Source organism: Nomascus leucogenys, chromosome 5, assembly GCF_006542625.1.
Source record: "Nomascus leucogenys isolate Asia chromosome 5, Asia_NLE_v1, whole genome shotgun sequence".
Taxonomy (NCBI): Eukaryota; Metazoa; Chordata; class Mammalia; order Primates; family Hylobatidae; genus Nomascus; species Nomascus leucogenys.
The window spans coordinates 21,527,472-21,547,905 of NC_044385.1; the positions used below are offsets into that span (position 1 = coordinate 21,527,472).

Consider the following 20,434-nt stretch of genomic DNA (forward strand, 5'->3'; position numbering starts at 1 on the left):
TGGGCTCCCTGTTCTGTCCCACTGATCTACTTATCCTTTTGCCAGTACCACACTGTGTTGACTGCTGTGGCTTCATAGTAAGTCTTTAGGTTGGGTAGTGTCAGTTCTCCAACCTTGTTACTGTCATGGCAGAAGGCAGAGGAGAAGCCGGCAGTTCACATGGCCGGTGCAGGAGGAAGAGAGTGAGAGGGGAGGTGCTACACATTTTTAAACAACCAGATCTCAGGAGAACTCACAAGTATCGTGACACAGCACCAAGGGAGAAATCTGTCCCCGTGATCCAGTCACCTCCTACCAGGCCCCACCTCCAACATTCGGGATTATAATTTGATAGGAGATTTGGGTGGGGACACAGATCCAAACCGTATCACTGTCTGTCCTTCTTGCAGCAGCTGGTCCTTGCAGCTGTTGGTATGTCTGACCAGCTGCTTGCTGCAAACAGATTAGTAACGGCTCAGAATTGGGAATTTTAATAAGTAAGTAAATTTGCCAAGAAAGGGTTCAGAGGGTGAGTATGTCAGTTTTAGCAGAGGACAGCTCTCATTCTGTTGCCTAGGCTGGAATGTACTGGCATGATCTTAGCTCACTGCGGTCTCTAACTCCTGGGCTCAAGCAATCCTCCCACCTCAGCCTGTGGAGAAGCTAGGACTACAGTTGCCCAACTAATTTTTTAACTTTTTTTTTTTTTTTTAAGATAGAGACAGAGTCTCACTATGTTGCCCAAGGGATCTTGCTTGGCAAGACCCCAGGCTGGTCTCAAACTCCTGGCTTCAAACAATCTCACCTCTGCCTCCCAAAGCACATTACAGGCATGAGCAAATACACTGGCTGACATTTTTCTTGTTCTGTGGCTGTTTTCTCTTTTGTATTCAGGATAGGGGAAGTTGTAGGTTTAGGGGCATAGATATGTTATATCTAGTTATATAAATATACCTAAGTACATAGATAGATAGATAATCTCTGTCACCCAGGCTGGAGTGCAGTGGTGCCATCTCGGCTCGCTGCAACCTCTGCCTCCTGGGTTGCTGGGATTATAGGTGTGTGCCACCACACCTGGCTAGGTATTTTTAGTAGAGATGGAGTTTCACCATATTGGCCAGGCTGACCTAAGTATAATTTTATAATATGAAAAGGCATAATTTACTGAAAATGTATCTGTTTGTGAAACCATCATAACCATACAGTTAGGATACTACCTACTAATTGTCCAGGGATTTTTCATCCAGAGAACCTAACTTACTATTTTTAGATATATGAAAAGTTTAATTCATCCCAAATCCTCTAATTCAGAAATGACTTATTAACATGTGGGATATCTCCTTAGAAAATACTAATTTGCTTGTGAGTGTGCATGATTTTCTTTCTTTCCTGCAGAATTGAGATCCTACTCTATCAATTTTCTTACTTGATTTTTTTTTTTTTGGTGGCAAAATAGGCATAACATAAAATTTACCTTAACCCTTTTTTTTTTTTCTTTGAGACAGGGTCTTGCTCTGTCGCCCAGGCTGGAGTACAGTGGCACAATCATGGCTCACTGCATCCTCTGTCTCCCGGGTTCAGGCGATTCTCCTGCCTCGGCCTCCCAAGTAGCTAGGATTACAGGTGTATGCCACCACATCTGGCTAATTTTTGTATTTTTAGTAGAGACGGGGTTTCACTATGTTGGCCAGGCTGCTCTTGAACTCCTGACCTCAGGTGATCTACCCGCCTCGGCCTCCCAAAGTGCTGGGATTATAGGCTTGAGCCACTGTGCCTGGCCTATCTTAACCATTTTTAAGTGTAGAGTTCAGTAGCACGAAGTAGATTCACATTGTTAGGCAAACATTACCATCATCCAGCTCCAGAACTTTTTCATCTTCCCAAACTGAAACTCCCAATCCATTAAGCAATAACTGCCTGTTCTCCCTGCCCTTAATGACCACTGTTGCTTCTGTCTCTGTGAAGTTGACAACTCTAGCACCTCATGTAAGTGGAGTTAGACAGTATTTGTCCTTTCGTGTCTGGCTTACTTCACTCAGCATAGTTCTTCTAGGTTCATCCATGTTGCAGCATGTGTCTGGATTTCCTTCTTTTTAAAGACATAATAAACATTAATTGCATGAATATACCATATTTCATTTACCCATTCATATGTCTGTGGACATTTAGGTGGTTTCTGCACTTTTTGTTTTTTTGAGACAAAGTCTCACTCTGTTGCCCAGGCTGGAGTGCAGTGGCCTGATCTCGGCTCACTGCAACCTCCACTTCCTGGGTTCAGGTAATTCTCCTGCCTCTGCCTCCTAAGTAGCTGGGATTACAGGCATGCACCACCACATCTACCTAATTTTTTTGTATTTTTAGTAGAGACAAAGTTTCACCACGTAGGCCAGGCTGGGATTACAGGCATGAGCCACCGCACCCGGCCAGGTTTCTGCATTTTGGCTATTACTAGTGGTATTCATAGTATTCATAATAACGATAATGAATATTATTAATAATGCTATAATGAACATCGGTATACAGATGTATGTTAGAAACCTTGCTTTCACTTCTCTGCTGTATATACCCGGAAGCGAAATCACTCAATCATGGTAATTCCACGTTTAATTTTTTGAGGAGCCTCCATCCTGTTTTTTACAACAGCTCTTCCATTTCCACCAGCAAGACAAGGGGGTTCCAGTTTGTCCTCATTCTTATGAACACTTTTTTTTTTTAAATAATAACCATCCTCATGTGTGTGAAGTAGTATCTCACTGTGGTTTTTGATTTTCATTTCCCTAACGACTAGTGATGTTGACCTGTTAGTACTTTCACAACTTGATATTTATTCTTTTCATGTTGAAAGTTACCGATTCAAGTGCACAGTAGTCATTTAGTGAGGTCTTGCTAAATTTCATGCAGTATTCCAAGTACTTGGCATATTAATTTAATCTTGTCCTTTGTCAGTTTTTACAGGTGAGGAAGTTCAGGCACAGAGAAGTTAGGTAACTGACCCAAGGTTATACTGGTAGTAAATTCCTGAGCCAGGATTCAAATCCAGTCTGTCTTGCTTTTTTTCTTTTTTTTTTTCAAGGCAAGATCTTGCTCTGTCACCCAGGCTGTGGAGTGCAGTGAAACGATCACAGCCCACACTCCAGCCTTGGCCTCCTGGGCTTAAGCAATCCTCCAGTCTGCTGAGCAGCTGGGACTACAAGCGTGAGCTACCGCACCCAGCCCTGTCTTGCTTTGAGACTAGAATTTTAACCTTTTAGTTATATTACACATAGAGCTGCTGCAAACTTCTTGTACATCCCATGCACCTGTACAGTTATTTCTTTAATTCTAAGATATGCAGTTACTGTTCAAAGGGATGAATAATTTTAAGGCTTTCTATGTATGTGCCAAATTGCCTTCCAGAAAAGATTGCTTCAACTGCGCATACTATATCAGCAGTATATAATATACCCATTTCTCTACTAACATACCATTCCTAAGTGTTTCCTTTTTTTTGGAGACAGGGTCTCACACTGTCACCCAAGGCTAGAGTGGAATTGCACGATCCTAGCTCACTGTAGCCTTGAACTCCTAGGCTTAAGCAATCTTCTTACCTTAGCTTCCTAAGTAGCTAGGAGTACAGGCGTGTGCCACCATGCTGGGGTTTGGTTGTTTTGTTTGTTTGTTTCTTCCTTAAATGGAGGAGGTCTCTTATGTTGCCCAGGCTGGTCTTGAATTCCTGGGCTCAAGTGATCCTCCTGCCTCATCCTCGCAAAGTGCTGGAATTACAGGTGTGAGGCACCATGCCTCGCCTTGTCTTGTTCTTAAGGAAATGTAAAAGATACTGATTCTTTGTCATAACGTTTTACAAATATTTTTCCAAGTTTTTGTCTGTTGTATTTTTTTGCCTCATTGAAGTTTCATATTTCACTAACGTTTGTGTAGTCATGTCTGTCTTCTCATTTGTGGTATGTCTTTGGTATTGTATCTGGAATTTTAAAAATGATTTACATAGTTACATGCACAGATCTTACATGTACAGTTCAGTGAGTTTTGACAAATGGTTATACACATCTAGCATATACCCTATTGAGTTATAGACATTTCTGTCACCCTGGGAAGTTCCCTTGTACTTTTTCTAGTCATTTTTCCCCGATTCAGGTAACCACCATTCTGATTTCTATCCCCATAGATTAATTTTGCCTGATTTAGAATTTCAGGAAGAAAAGGAATTGTATACCCTCTTACACGCTTTCTTCACTCAGCGCAATGCCTGTGAGATTCATCCAGGTCATCTTGTGTGTCATTAGTTCTTTTTATTTCTGGGGAGTAGTCCTTTGTTTGGATATATCCATTCGTTTATCCATTTTTCTATTGGTGACTTTGGGGTTGTTGCCAGTTTGGGGCTATTACAAATACAGCTGCTAGGAATTTGATTGGCATCTCACTGGATCCGTGGATCAAATTGCAGATAATTGACATCTTAACAGTCCATGAACATGATGCATCTCTTCATTTACTTAGGTCTTCTTTGATTTCAGCAAAGCCTTATAGCTTTTAGTGTAGAGATCTTGCGCATCTTTTGTTAAATTTATCAAAGTGTTTTATGTGTTTTAACGCTGTTTAAATAACAGTGCACTTGCCTTTTCCAGTATGTTTATTGCTAGTATTAGACATTTTTGTATGTTTGTATATTGACAGTGTGCCCTGCGTACTTGCTAAATTCACTTAATTTAGTAGGTTTTAAAATAGATTTCTCAAGATGTCTCTTAGGAATATCAAATAGAATCATCTACAAGTAGAGATGGCTTTACCTACTCTTTTCCAAACTTAAACCTTTTGTTTCTTTTTCTTTCCTTAATGCACTTACTAGAACCTCCAATACAATGTGGAATAGAAGTGATGGGAAGATAGCTTCGTCTTATTCCTGATCTTAGGCAAGAAACATTCAGCCTGGGAATTTATTTTTATAATAAGAAAAGAATCTAGTTTTTGTCCCAAATGGCTAGCCAGTGATCCCCAGAACTCTTTATTGAATAATTCAACCTTTTCCCACTAATCTGAAATGATACCTTTACTACATATCTAATTCTTACATATACTTGTGTCTGACTTATATCAAAATATTTCCTTTAATTCAACACTTTGGTAAATAGAAGTATAATGGGAATTAGAAGGCTTACTGAGATGTCATAATGCTTCCAGGCTTTTAAGGTAAGCACCTAATAATTGCTTTCTAAAGTGTGGGAGGGGCTTCCAGAGGTAGGGGAGGAGATGGAATGTCAAGACAGCTGACCACCCCTTGATGTGCTGTTCTTTCAAGGAGCTCGGTCTGAGAAGGGTCATTTATCTCCAGAAAAGAAGCTCTATTAGCTGACCACGGTTGTTACAAACAGACAGATGAGAAGGACCAATCGTAGTCTCCCAAGGCATGAAGTGTCCTAGTGGAAGGATCCTGGGGAGGTAGAAGAGGACAGGGGGCTCCTCTGAGCTGCATTTTGGGGCTGTTGAGATGAGCATTGCTGTCTGTTTTTGATTCTTCAGGCAAAGGCCAGGATAGAATTGGTAGCAAGGCAGAGAAGACACTGGGTGACTTTGCAGCAGAGTACGCCAAGTCGAACAGAAGCACGTGCAAGGGGTGTATGGAGAAGATAGAAAAGGTAAGATACTGGGGGCTCAGATCCCTGAACTTTATGGATTGCTTGCATAGATGTATTGGCTATCTCAAGAGAAAAGAAGAAATGGGGGCTTTAGGGTACTAGCTCAACGCAAGTGATTAAAAATAAAAAGACATTAGTATTGACCAGATATGTCAGTGACTTCCAGACAGGTTTGGTCCTCCTTATCACGGTCCAGTTCTCATGTATGCATCTGCTCTTGGAAAGCGTTAACAAAAGGAGTCTCTTTTGGACCCAGCAGTGGCTGGGGAAAGACTGTTTATCTGTGTTTTATGGTAGAATTAGGTATAAGGAGTGTGTTTACCCTGGTATGAGCCTCCAGCCTTCTGTTTAATCAAAGGAACTTCATTAACCAGGCTTTCCCACCAGTTCTAGTCCTTGAAGGCTGAAAGCCAGTCAGACAAAATGGATGGAGACACAGGTAGAAGGGAAGGCTTGTGCCCCGCAGCCTTCTCACCCTTCTCTAATGTGACATGCACATATTAATTGATTCAGTTAAGGCATTAATTGAAAGTTTCTGCCTCCTGGAGGTATTGTACAGAAAACTGAGGTGAGCCAATGGGTATTTAGAAAAGAAAAACATGGAATTGCTATATCTTCTCCAGCTACCTTCAACCACCAAAAATTTAAGGCAAACATTAAGATCCTCTTTACCTCAAGGGGAATGCCAGATGGTATGTGCTGCTGGGTTGCTGGTTTTATGTAATGCGAGGAGCCCCTCCTGCTGCATTCTCTGGGTTGAGCCTCCCAGGCCTGGAACTCTCCTGGGAATATCAGGCCTGGGGACTGGGGACCTGGGCAGGCTGGCAGGACTGGATTCTTGCCTGTGGGTTTATTACTCCTTAGGGGATGTCATCTGTAAAGAGACTAAGGAGGCCATAGGAGGGTGGGAGTGGACAGAAAGTCCCTGCTACTACAAAAGTGCTGCATTGGGGGCTGGGCGCGGTGGGGCGGTAGGCTGAGGCAGGAGTATTGCTTGAGTCCAGGAGTTCTGGACCAGCCCGAGCAACATAGTGAGACCTCATCTCTGCAAGAAAAAAATTAGCCAGGCAGGGCTGAGGCGGGAGGGTCACATAAGTCTGGGAGGTGGAAGTTGCAGTGAGCTCAAGTCAAGTCACTGCACTCTAGTCTAAGCAACAAAGCAAGACCCTGTCCCCCCGCCCAAAAAAAGTGCTGCATTGAAAGCCAGCCCACGCAAGGCTCTAGCTCTGCCCAGCACACCGTACCATGTGTTTTTATGCCTGCCCCAGGTCAGCAGAAACATCTTAAGGGGAATGTTAGCAATTCTTCACATGTCCAGACAGGTAGGTAGGTTGCCGGCCATTTGGAATTTAAGGAACCCCGAGTCTTGAGGGTGGGTAACACCCAATCCTTGATGACCTGAGAGAGCTAAACCTCTCAAAAGCCCATGAGTCTTCAAGTTGGCAGGCAAGCCTTGGCTTGGACCCTCAGCTCCTCGCTGGCTGGAGCACAGGCTGCCCGTATCGTGTTCACTATCCTTCCTCGTCACTCCCTTGGTACCACATACGGTTTTTCCTGCAGGGCCAGGTGCGCCTGTCCAAGAAGATGCTGGACCCGGAGAAGCCACAGCTAGGCATGATTGACCGCTGGTACCACCCAAACTGCTTTGTCAAGAATAGGGAGGAGCTGGGTTTCCGGCCTGAGTACAGTGCGAGTCAGCTCAAGGGCTTCAGCCTCCTTGCTACAGAGGATAAAGAAGCCCTGAAGAAGCAGCTCCCAGGAGTCAAGAATGAAGGGTGGGTGAAGCGCTGTGGGTTTGCCCCGGGGGTTCAGTGAGGGGCTTGAGGGAGGCCCAAAGGCTCTACAGTTTCCATACGACTCCTCTGTTTCCCTTCGCTGACTGTCAGTAAGCCAGGGAGATGCAAACTGAGGAACGGTGACAGCAGAGATGTGGGGGCAAAGGACAGGGTAGGGAAGGACAGCCAGGGGTTCCCATGGCCTCTGCCGAGAGCCCTCTGCCCTGTGAGACCTGCTTCCTGGTGGTCTATTCCCCTTCCAACATCTGATCTCCATGGAAAGGCTAACTACACTTTTCCCACCACAGCCCTTTAGATACTTAAAAGACCACCCTCCTTCCCTGGGTGAGTATTTGTTTTGCCTGGGTTGATCACTATTTGGAACAATGCTGGGAGAATCGTGACCATTTTTAGTTAGGGGATGGGCAGTGGATAATTTTCCTGGCTTCGAGTTCAGAATGATAAGGGTTTTGCATGGTGTTAAAATTTAGAATGGGAAGGACCATCAGTGACTGTCTTGAATCCATGGACACCTCTTGCTCTCTCCAGTTTACCCTCTGCTGGTCCCTCAGCCTCAGTCTGGAGAATTGCTTGTTAACAAGCACACCAGGGGTGGTGTGGCAGAGCCTGGTATGCACCCTGCTCCTTGGATGGTGACTGGGCAACCATCGAGCAGCCATCACACATTATCTCAGTTCAAAACGCCTGTTCATTGCAGCAGCACATGGGGCTCTAGAATGTGCAAGAAAACTGAAAAATCAGGCCATGGGTCAAAAAGCCCACAGGGCATTGCAGCACGTGATATAGGTGTTGGGAGTTCATCAGCTCCCACTTATGTCGTGATAACTGCCAGAATGTGTTGAGCACATTTCGTATGCCAGATCAAGCCCTGTATTTGGACTGTTTCATTTGCCCATCACCAGAGTTCTGTGAGGCAGATGGTATTCTTTTCCCTATTTTATGGATGAGGAAAGTGCAAGGGTTTGTGCTCAGGTCTATGTGATAGCTGAGACTGACAGACCACTGTGGCTGTCCTGCCCCTGTATTTTGGGGGCAGGTGATATAGCCTCAGAGCCGTGTTTGCTGAGCCAGCTGGGGCAGGCTGGTTAGCACTGCTTTGACTGTCACTTGTCAGAGCTTTATGTGGCAGTACAGCCCCACTTCTGTGAGCAGCCTCTTTCCCTTGCTCTGTGTTTTAGTTCGAAAGGCCTAGCCCCCTGGACTTGTGCTTTATCTTTCTGCAATCCCTGCCCCCCTAGCCATGGGCTTACCTCTAGCCTAGTCCCTGCTAGAACCTTCCAGGCCAGGAAATACATGGTTGTTTTTTGTTTTTTTTTTAACCTCAGACGGGGCCTGTGCCCTGGATTCTGGTAATGGGTTGTTCTAAGTCCCTGGAACAACCCTAGCCCCTCTCCGTGGCTGGGAGAGTATGTTCTGAATTGGATGGTGTCTTCTGCCGTCTTGGTTGCAAATACTCCCTGAGTAGACAGTGATTGCCTAAGGGCACTGAGTGGGGCAGGGGTTAGGGAGTGACAAGTGTGAGTAGGCCCTAGAGGGAGTTGATAGAATGACGTTAAGGTACTGCATCACCGCAAGTCATTGGGTGTCAGACTTTTAATGGCTCTGGCTCTCTCTCATATCCTGTGTCTCCTTCAGAAAGAGAAAAGGCGATGAGGTGGATGGAGTGGATGAAGTGGCCAAGAAGAAATCTAAAAAAGAAAAAGACAAAGATAGTAAGCTTGAAAAAGCCCTAAAGGTGAGTTCTCAGCTCTGTGTCTCTTTTCAACATTCTGCTGTCTGGATTCTCTTTCTCATTCTGGAAAGACAATTCAATGAATTGTGTCCCCCTTGTTAAGACCTTTAGCAAATTGATGGCTGTCATTAAATAGCCAGATTGTTTTCCCTCCTCCCAAAGAAACCATTTTTATTTGGAAGAGAATCCACATTAGGCTGTAGGTGTCTGACCTGCAGCCAGGCTTGAGCAAGGGCTGAGTGCTCTGTTTCCACTCACCAGCCTCATACTGGGTTGACAGAGATTCATGCTGTGGCCAAATTATGCACTACTGTACACCCTGCACCTTTGTGGTCACTTGCAAACTTTGGAAACTGAATACTTAATTAAAGGATGCCAAAGATTCTTAGCATAGACAAATGGCTTGAAGAGATCAAGTGTCTCTACATTTTTTAAATGAAGATCTTCATTTTTAAAAAAACGATAGACTGATAATGACAGAAGAAAACTATCCATTAAATCAGTGGTCCTTGACCAAAAGATTCATCCCTGTGTTGATTATGTATGTGTTGAAACAAAGCAAAAATTATTAATCAGAAAATGCTGGGTGTCTGGGAAATTGGGGGCAAACAGTTGGTCTCTCCTTGAGAACATGATTTCCATGAGCCATCTGCTTGTGTCTCTTCTATGAGTATTCAGTTTTTACTAGTGGTACTAAAATTAAAAGCAATTTCTGATATGGTTCTAGTTGGTAAATAAGAGTCACACATTTTGTTCAATTGTCTTATGGTAAAAAAGTGTCTGTCATGCACCAAAACTGGCTGCAGGAGAAGCGTGGTGCCACTTCACATTGGCCATTTGGTGAGTTTAGTGTCCTTCTCTCTTCCCTAGTGATATCAGAGATGTATAGAGAGTCAGAAAATTAAAATGCCCTTCAGCGTTCCCACTGTGGCACATCTGTGTCTGTTGGCTCTACCCCCTTGGTCACCTGGGTGACATTGTTATACTTCTTCCATTTAATCCTGTATCACTAGACCTTTTCCTCTTCCTCCCATGTCTCCATTCCTGGTGTGCGATGGAGAGGAGATGTCGAGGGAGCCCTTAAAAATGAAGCTGGGAAACAGGTGCAGACGCGTGTGCCTGCAGCTTTGCCAGTGGAGTTAAAATCCTCCTTTGGTACTAATAGCAACCCTGTGGGATATGATAGCACTGGCATTTTTGTCTCCATTTTGCAGAGGTGGAATCTGAGCAGAGATGGTGAATAACTTGCCCATTTTCCTGGGGAAGGAGGAGACTTAAACGTCAGCCTTTAAAATGGAGAGGCTGATAGCTTCCTCAGCAAGCTTGATTGTTGTGAGAATAAATGAGATGAGGCCGGGAGCAGTGGCTCATGCCTGTAATCCCAGCACTTTGGGAGGCCGAGGCAGGCAGATCACTTGAGGCCAGGAGTTTGAGACTAGCCTGGCCAATATGGTGAAACACTGTTTCTATTAAAAATACAAAAATTAGCTGGGCATGGTGGTGCACACCTGTAATCCCAGCTACTCAGGAGACTGAGGCAGGAGAATTGCTTGAACCCAGAAGGTGGAGGTTGCAGTGAGCCGAGATTACACCATTGCACTCCAGCCTGGGTGACAGAGTGAGACTCCATCTCAAAAAAAAGAAAAAGAATAAGTGAGATGATACGTAAAAGCATCCAACCAAGAGTAGGCACTTAGTAAAGATTAAAACTTCCATTTTCAGAAGAGCTTAAATACATTCCTGCATGATACTGAATATAATACACCATCAAGGAAATTGGTGTTTGCGAATCATTCCTACTCTAAGATTGGTGGAGAACAGCCATACGCCGCCTCCTCTAGTTGCTGATAAACGTGGGCCGTGGGCTCAGCCTAGCACTTCCAAGCTCTTACCTGGTGTCTCTGGGGATTGATTTCTGAGGGTTGGTTCCAGGAGCCTTGCAGTCTCCCCCACACCCTTAGGGCTTCCTCATCACCTTCCACAGTATTCTCTGAGAGACCACACAGCAGGTTTAATTTGGTGTCCACAGGAGCATGACCGGGAGTCAAATCCTGTGCTAATCACCCAGATTTGGAGGGGCAGCTCGCTAGTGCACAAGGGTATGCTGGAGGCTCAGCATGACCAGGGCTTCTCCTCCAGTTGGATTCTTCCTTTGAAAAGAGCTAGCCTCTCAGCCACTGGGTCTTGTCCATAGGCTCAGAACGACCTGATCTGGAACATCAAGGACGAGCTAAAGAAAGTGTGTTCGACTAATGACCTGAAGGAGCTACTCATCTTCAACAAGCAGCAAGTGCCTTCTGGGGAGTCGGCGGTGAGCTGCCTTTGTGTTAAGTGGGACACGCATGTGAGGCCGACCCCGTCGTTGTGGAGTGACTGTCCCAATGGAGTGTGGGAGGCCCTCCGTGTGAACACCTGCTGGTATTAATTGCAAGGAGTATAAATCGTGGTTGTGTTGCACGGTCATCACCACCATCGTGATCACCATTTTTCCGGGGTGGATGGGGTCGGCATTCACACGCCCCACTAAACATCTTCCACATGTTAGTGCTTGCTGTAGAGTGCCAGGCCTGTGGAGAGAGGAGAGCCCCCTCCTGAGGGGTGGCATGACAGCATCCCATCAGTGTCCCCAGCTGGCCCTTCTCTGCTGTCATTCTTGGGAGTTGGCTTGGCACTGTACTTTGTGCAATGCCAGTGGATGCTCTCCCTTCATTTCTAAATCACTGAGGGACAGGGGGGCTGCAGGAACACTTGGAAATAAGGTCTCCTACATTACAAGAATCCAAGCTCCATTGTAAACCCGGGGTGGGGGGTGTTAAGAGCCCCACAGCAAGCCCACAGCAGGAAGCCTCTCTTCTTTGTAGTGAGTGAAATCTGTGCAAGTTCCTCCATCCCACATTAGTAAGTGTCCTTTTCTGTAGTCCCGCATTTGCCCTCTGACGTGTTTCTCCACTGGCTGCAGATCTTGGACCGAGTAGCCGATGGCATGGTGTTCGGTGCCCTCCTTCCCTGCGAGGAATGCTCGGGTCAGCTGGTCTTCAAGAGTGATGCTTATTACTGCACTGGGGACGTCACTGCCTGGACCAAGTGTATGGTCAAGACACAGACACCCAACCGGAAGGAGTGGGTAACCCCAAAGGTAAGGGGTAGGGAAAGATCCTGAGATCTGTTGGGAGAAAAACCTGGCCCCACTTTCTGCGCTTGTTTATACTTCAGGTCCCTGAGATTGCAGGGCCATGTTCCTCAGACTTCTTTACAGCTGTGTCATCCTGTTAACCAGAATATAAAATTATATGTTTGCAAACTACACAAATGTAGAACCAAAGCTCCTCTAAGTATGGAGTAGAGGTTTGTCCATTTGGTGTAAAATGTTGCTTGCAAAGACCATGAATAATTTTTATTTATTGAATGCCTCCTATGTGCCAGGCACAGTTCTAGGCTTGAGGGACATATGGTGAAGAAATGGATAGTAATTGCTGCTTTCTGATACAAGTTTTTTTCAAGGACATTTCCTTGCCTTAGTGCTAGCAGGAGAATTGGATCCAGGGTTCACATATCTCCTAGTATTGCACGTTCTCGCTTTTTTTAATGGAACTGCTTATGGAATTCTCAATGCAAAATACCTCCATGGGGAGCCTTCTTTGGAGTCATGCTGGTGGGGTTCTGGCAGTATCTTTGTGGGGCTGGCTGCTCCGAGGCCCTCGCCTGTGCCCCCTCAGACTCAGCAGGATCCAGATCCAGCAGCCTGGGTAGGTGCAGAGCTCTGCCACTCACCAAGCTGCTTCCCTCGCTGTTGCCTGCTCTCGGGTGGAGCACTTGAAACAGCAGCACACAGGACACACTCAGGAATCATTACCCGAGTAACAATTGACATTACTCGCTCTACACCTACAACTGAACTCCATTTCCACCGACCCCTGGCTCACTTGTTCACTGCCATGATTGCATGATCCCTCCTAATTTTCTCTCTGTGCCTTTGAATGCTTCCTCTAAAATAAATCTGACCTTGTCACTTCCCCCACCCTTAAAATCTTATACTGATTCCCCGATTTTTCTGGGTATGCAAATCTTACAGACTCTTACATGGTATTTGTATTTCTTCTACTATCTTTGATGGGGAAATAGTAAAATGGCAATAAGCAGTGTGCCATTCCTTGTATTTTATATATCAATTGTAGAGCATCTATATACATTTTTAAAGGTTATGTGCATGTGCGAGACAAGTTTTCGGTCTGGCACTGCTTGCTGCCCATGTAGTGACACTGTTGCCCCCAGGCACTTGTCCCACAGAATCAAGGCCCAGCTCCGTAGCTTGTCCTCAGAGCCCTCTGTGCTGCGGTTCTGCTGGCCTTCTGCAGCCTCTTTCTGCCACCCTTTTCCTCCTTCTCACATACTCCTCTCCCCACACCACCGCCAGTCTTGCTCATTCTTTTTAGGAGTACCTAGCAATAAGGTGCCTGGCCAGGGCGCCCCACATGCCACTGTGTGCTACTCAGATGGCTGTGCTTAGGCAATCCCCTGTGTTTTCAGCTCCCAGCAGGCTTAGCAGATCACTGCCTCCAAGTGCATGCTAGCGTTGATGTCTCACATCACCTTAGCACACTTCTGGCATAGCTTAGCTCCTGTGTTAAAGTTCACCTTCCTATAGCTGATGCTCAGTCACAAATGAGATACTTTCTGAAGAGCAGAAACTGTCTTTTTAACCAAACTATGGTTGGTAGCACATATATTAGGTGGTCAGTGTGTGTTGGAAGCAATCTGTGACCTCTTGTATCCAACTGACACCCTGAACACAGGCATAGCTGGAAAGGGCAGTTTCTTGACTGGATGAAGACCTGGGAGCACGGTGTCTTTCCCTGAGCTTCATGTATTTGATACTTATTGAGTGACCATTTAGAGCAAAGCCCCTTGTAAATCACTCAGAGTGAAGAGTGAATTGTGCTGATGGAAGAATTTATAGTGAATACCATAGGGTTCTCTGCATTCATTTTTCCTTCTTCTAAAAAGGAAAGCAAATACTGTGATTTCCTTTTGGGTAATAACCTCCCAGTGTGTATATAGTATTCAGGATCTTGGAGTTCTGGAGTAGGCGTGTGATCCCACAGAGGCCTATTAACTCTCGAAGGGAGCAACTCAAGAATGAGGCCAGGGAGGCTGTAGTCACACAGCAGTTCGGTGGTGGTTCCCTGACCGAATTGGCCACGGGTTTCTGTTTCTGTTTTTTTTTAGGGAAAGATTTTTCTCTTAAAGCAGCCACAATATCAGCCCTATCATAAATGTAAAAGTACCAGAAATAAGTACCGTAGCAGCAGTAATACTGTCTTTCATCCTTAAAGCCTCACATTTTTCTATTTTTTTGTTACTCTTTATTGTAAGAAGAAAAAAAGAGATTCTTTAATTTGGACAAGCCAAATCCTCTTTGGTCTATGGAGTGGTTACTTCAAGGGAGAGCTGGCTTCTTAACTAAAACTAAATATTTTTTAGGAATTCCGAGAAATCTCTTACCTCAAGAAATTGAAGGTTAAAAAGCAGGACCGTATATTCCCCCCAGAAACCAGCGCCCCCGTGGCGGCCACGCTCCCGCCCTCCACAGCCTCGGCGCCTACTGCTGTGGACTCCTCTGCTTCAGCAGGTACAGCTTTTGGGGCCCCGGTCTTAGAGCTGCTTTGCAGGAATTGTTTGCCCACTACTTGTTGGTGGTGTGGAGCTGGTGACAAAAGTATCTGTCAAGGGTCTCTCTCTGCTGAACCCACCATGGGGAAGCCTTGCCCTGCAGGGGATAGGCCTCTTCTCTTGGCTTGTTACACCCCCGATCACAGCAAGGTGGGAGAGTGTTAAGAACATAGCATCGGCTGGGAGCAGTGACTCACACCTGTAATCCCAGCACTTTGGGAAGCTGAGGCAAAAGAATTGCTGAGGCCGGGAGTTTGAGACCAACCTGGGCAATGTAGCGAGACCCCATCTCTACAAAAATGTTTAAAATTAATCCGAGTGTAGCGGCATGTGCCTTTAGCCCTAGATACTCAGGAGGCTGAGGCGGAGGATCCCTCGAGCCTGGGAGGTCAAGGCTGCACTGAGCTATGATCACGCTGCTGCACACCAGCCTGGGCAACGGAGTGATACTCTATCTCTAAAAATAAACATCGTAAAAGAACAAGCAACTCTTATTCTGGGAGGCTAGGAGAGGGGCTCCTAAGAAAGGCTAGGTCGACAGCCTTACCTGGAGTTGCGTGCAGGGTCTTCTGCCTGACTGCACTGTAGAGCAGCATCCCAGGCCTCACTCTCCAGGCTGCCCTGCGCCCACCAGTCATCCGGCAGGCCTCACTCTCCAGGCTGCCCTGCGCCCACCAGTCATCCGGGCCCTGCTGTGATGCTCAAGTCTCTGTTGTATGCAGAGGGAGTTACTAAACAGCACTAGTGAGAAATGCCCCAAGCCAACCAAGACAGTGAGAGCAATGTATTTTTTTGGCAGGAGAAGTGACCCGCTGCTTATTTACTCAGAGACATGTGGCATAGTCTAGCGGTGAAGGTCACAGTTTGGTGGGTGGAGGATGAGGGATCCTTCCTTGAACATAAACCTGTTATTGACCTCCTTTTCATATCCTGAGATGGGACCAGTGGTCACTGCAGTGTGTGTGGATGGTCATCCCGAGTCCACTGTGCTGCTGGCAGCCTGGGTCCAGGTGCCCACATGGAGGGCCAGGTGGGGGCTGGCATTCTGACCCCTCCATGGAGGGTTCCCTCCTCTGCTTTCCCCTGACTTGCAGTTCAGCATAAATCAATAATTTTGTTCTCTGGAGACCTCAGCAGTTTCAGTTAAACTGTCAGTGTTTCCTAGTTGTTTGCCCTCACAGGGAAGGCAGGAAGGACTTTTCCTTGCAGCATCTCCAGTTCTGGAAGGGTGTCACCAGCACTGTGTTGTTTGCTGTGAACAGAAGGCACACCCCTGTCCAGGCCTTTCTGGCCTAGGTCAGTGCACACCAGGCTGCTGCATTTCACCTAGAATCAGTTAGCTCAGCTCTGTGTGATTGTGCTGGCCACTGCTTTGAGGGACTATCATGGACATGTCTCATTTTAAAATGGGGTTAATTAATAAGAATTGCAGTTTGTTTGGGAGAATAACAAGGAATTGGGGGTTCATGTGACCATACCCCTCTTCCCATCCCACTCCAGCCTCCTGGTCCCTCGTCCGCAGATGCAGCCTTCCTAGCCTGACCATGGCGCGGACCTGGGGTAACCCGCAGCTGCCTGGCTCACACCAGCAAGGCTGGCCTGGCCGTGGAGTGGCATTTTGTGGCTTGCTCCCTGACCAATCCTTTCTGTGTTGAGAGACATCTGTAGGTGCTCAGGTGGCAGCTTGCTGTCCCGTCCTGTTTTCTCACGAGTGTATTTTCATAGGCTTTTCCCCAGGAGCTCGCTGCTTGGCTCGCCTGCTCCTCCACCTCCCCTTACTGGGGAGCAGCACCAGAGCTGGCCTTGCTGAATGATTCTCTCCTTTCATCCCAGATAAGCCATTATCCAACATGAAGATCCTGACTCTCGGGAAGCTGTCCCGGAACAAGGATGAAGTGAAGGCTATGATTGAGAAACTCGGGGGGAAGTTGACGGGGACAGCCAACAAGGCTTCCCTGTGCATCAGCACCAAAAGTGAGTTGAATCTGAATTTGTGCAACAGGGATAATGCTTCTGTATCTTATGATTGTGATGACGAGTCAGTGAGGAAGAGTCGAACACAGTGCTGAAAAACTGGATCTTAACATCATCATCGCTCTGGTTCTTTATGAAGGGAAACCAGTATTTGCCGTCAGTGTTGCTGCCTTGTACTATAGATTCACGTGTGTTGTGTGTTCTCAACTAAAGACGGTAAGCTACTATAGGTTGAGTCTCCCTAGTCCCGAAGTCCAAACAAATTGCCTCAAAATTCAACACTTTTTGAGTGACAACATGATGCTCAAAGGAAATGTTCAATGGAGCATTTCAGATTTCAGAGTTTTGGATTAGATGCTCAGTCAGTAAATATGAAGCAAGTATTTTAAGGTCTGAAAAGTTTCTGGTCTCAAGCATCTCGGATAAGGGAAGTCGCTCAACCTGTATTCTCATCACTTTGCACTGCTCTGTAAGATATGCGTAGATATCTGCCAAAACAGAAGTTCACAGTTCAAGTATGTTTGGAAAAGGTAGGGTGAAACAAAGGTAAACAGGTTTCTGTATGGGTTTATTATGCTGATTACCACTGTAGGTCTTCAGGAACCAGGGACATAGAATACAGGATTTCCCATACTTATTTGACATCAGGGTGTTTTTTCTTTGGAGTGTCTGTTAACATCGTGCTGTAGAATGGCTTGGAGAAGGCTGCCCTGGCTCATCATACCTTAGAAAAGAGGGAATGTTGCTGATAAAAACACTCTTGGGAGCATTAGACTTGGAAGCAAAGGAGAGCTGCGAATGCTGAGGGTTTGGAAGTACACAGTAAATATAACTAGTAATTTGAGGTTTCAGTTTTGTTTTAAACTTGTATTTTGGTTTTTTTTTCCTTTCAATTTGAACAGAGGAGGTGGAAAAGATGAATAAGAAGATGGAGGAAGTAAAGGAAGCCAACATCCGAGTTGTGTCTGAGGACTTCCTCCAGGACGTCTCCGCCTCCACCAAGAGCCTTCAGGAGTTGTTCTTAGCGCACATCTTGTCCCCTTGGGGGGCAGAGGTGAAGGCAGAGCCTGTTGAAGTTGTGGCCCCAAGAGGGAAGTCAGGGGCTGCGCTCTCCAAAAAAAGCAAGGGCCAGGTCAAGGAGGAAGGTGAGGGCCCCAAGCTGCCACCTCCAGGGCCAAAAGCCGGGGACATTGGTGGCCAGGTTGGCCTGCACGGAACCTCTCCCTTGGTGTCCCGGACATGGCCTGTTGAGTGCTGCAGAGCAGGACACAGAATGGCAGGCGCTTTGGGGTGGCGGGAGGAGTGTATATATAGATGCCGAGTTGACAGATGATGCAAATGAGAACAACTCATTTGCCTTCTACCTTCCCCTTACTTTTTAGTTATGTTTAACTTCGTGTTTACATTTTTCTGTTCCCTTCCAAGGTATCAACAAATCTGAAAAGAGAATGAAATTAACTCTTAAAGGAGGAGCAGCTGTGGATCCTGATTCTGGTAAGGAAACAGGACTGCCAGCCAAGTGGGCTGTGCCGCCTCCCCACCCCTAGCTGACTAGGAGCACACATCTGAATGCCCGCAGCATACCTGGGGCAGTGTGGTCGTGCCTTTGTCCTCAGGCCTCCTTCACCAGCTCCCCCAGTCCTGAGAACACACATTTGTGGGGAACCTCCCGAGGGTGGTGTTAGTGTATCCAAGAGGCGTGAACCTCAGGCCTGCAGATCCCTTCTCCCTGAGAGCGCTAGCCCCTCAAGGGGAGAGAAAACTGTAGGTGCTTTGCCTCCGGGACAGGACTGGAACACTCTGCGCATGTCCTGGAGAAAGGTGGGAAGGTCTTCAGTGCCACCCTTGGTCTGGTGGACATCGTTAAAGGAACCAACTCCTATTACAAGCTGCAGCTTCTGGAGGACGACAAGGAAAATAGGTGAGTTCTGCGGGTGTAGCCTGGTTGTGCAGAGACATGGGCCCGTCCTGCATTGGTTAGTGCTGTGCCATCAGCCTTGTGAAACCTGTTAGGCCCAGTGCCTGGGGAATGAAATCTAATCACAGAGATCAAAAACAAATTATAAGGCCTTTGCTTAAAGGGGAGAAAGAAGCCACTTACTAACCAGTAGCATTGCTGTCCTTGTACAGTTGTCCCAAGATATGGTTTCACGTATTCTTCCGCTGGCTTTTCTTTTTGTTTGGTATTTTGTTTTTCGTTGTTGTTATTTTCCAACTATTTGTTTTGTTTTTTGAAATAGTCTTGCTCTGTTACCCAGGCTGGAGTGCAGTGGCGTAATCACAGCTCAGCAGAGCCTTGACCTCCCAGGCTCAAGCAATCCTCCCACCTCAGCCTCCTGAGTAACTGGGACTGTAGGTGCACACCACCATGCCTTATTTTTTATGGAGACAGGGGCCTCGCTGTGTTGCCCAGACTGGTCTCAAACTCCTGGACTCAAGTGATCCCCCCGCCTCAGCCTCCCAAAGTCCTGGGATTACAGGCATGAGCTACTGCACCCAGCCCCCGCTGGCTTTTCTTTCAGCTACTTGAATCAAGATTTTCTGGTTTTACATATGTTTTAAAACTTTGAAGCAAATAAAGGTTGGCAAGTGTTGAACTTTCTCTTTAATATTCAAACTCCCTAGTAACTGAAGAGGTTTGGATTTGTCTTTTTTTTTTTTTTTTTTTTTTTAACATGGTGAGACAGGCAAGGTTGGAATCTGGATCATGGGGTACAGCAGCTGGGAGGTGGTGAGAGGGTGGGCTAGCTTTTGTCCTTATGTTTCTAGGCAGAGTGGTCCTTACCTAGTGAGTTCATTGCCCCTCGGTACAGCCACCACAAAATAGGATTTATGTGTCAGTGTTAAGGCATGTGGAAGGAACTCTTATTAAATTCTAATGTTGATTGTGGATGTGGACATTTTTCTGGTGGCTTAGATTTGCTGGTGTTAAGTGAAAGGGTGGTGTAGGCTGTTAGGGTCAGAAAAAATTTTCAACATAGATCAAGGTAGTGCTTCTCAAAAATTTTCATAGGAAAAACCAAGCAGAGAATGAATTTTTATACCCCTATTCAGTAGCCCAGAGAATGGCCAGGGAGTCCCAAATTTTCTTTGAAGTCTGTAGTTCTGTCTTTAAAATGTACACAAATCTTGTATGTGGGTTTATGATATATCTGTATTTATTATGAAGTGATAATTAAGTTTTGCATTACCTCTGCTTTGAGTTAATCAAAAATTAGCTCATCCAAAGCTGAGCAGCACAGCAGCTGGGTATGTGCGATGTGCACCCTCAATTGAGATGGAATTTGAACATGACAGCCTGCATCTCTACGTCACTGGACCTGAGGAGCCATTGCCACTGCCCCCCTCATTTCATCATGTCTTGGCCTTGGATCTGAGTTGAAAGTTCATTATTTTTAGGGTACACCTGTAAGGGTTGACTCCTTGAACACATGACTTCCAGATAGTACTTTGTATTTCTTTGGGGAGAGGAGTAGAATCGTTTTTATGCAAAGGTCTGCAGACTCCAGGATTCAGTCCTCAGGCTTGGCTGCCAGAACCAAGTTTAAACTATTCTTTGGCATTTTTTATAGTCAATATGATTTGAAAGTTTAATGAGAAGTAAAATAAAGACCCTTTATTGTTATAGCAGTTCCTTTTGTTCTGTGTTA

General features: G+C 46.0%; 1 protein-coding gene across 1 annotated transcript in view; it reads left to right on the forward strand.

Moving 5' to 3' along the window:
• Positions 1-20,434, forward strand: part of PARP1 (poly(ADP-ribose) polymerase 1) — a 47,483-nt gene that overhangs the window by 10,383 nt on the left and 16,666 nt on the right. Inside the window, exons 3-12 of the mRNA XM_030812794.1 lie at positions 5,497-5,612; positions 7,173-7,387; positions 9,044-9,143; positions 11,335-11,451; positions 12,100-12,276; positions 14,622-14,769; positions 16,644-16,784; positions 17,687-17,929; positions 18,210-18,278; positions 18,573-18,705. Coding sequence (XP_030668654.1) covers positions 5,497-5,612; positions 7,173-7,387; positions 9,044-9,143; positions 11,335-11,451; positions 12,100-12,276; positions 14,622-14,769; positions 16,644-16,784; positions 17,687-17,929; positions 18,210-18,278; positions 18,573-18,705 — 1,459 coding nt within the window. The remainder of the gene's footprint in view (positions 1-5,496; positions 5,613-7,172; positions 7,388-9,043; positions 9,144-11,334; positions 11,452-12,099; positions 12,277-14,621; positions 14,770-16,643; positions 16,785-17,686; positions 17,930-18,209; positions 18,279-18,572; positions 18,706-20,434) is intronic.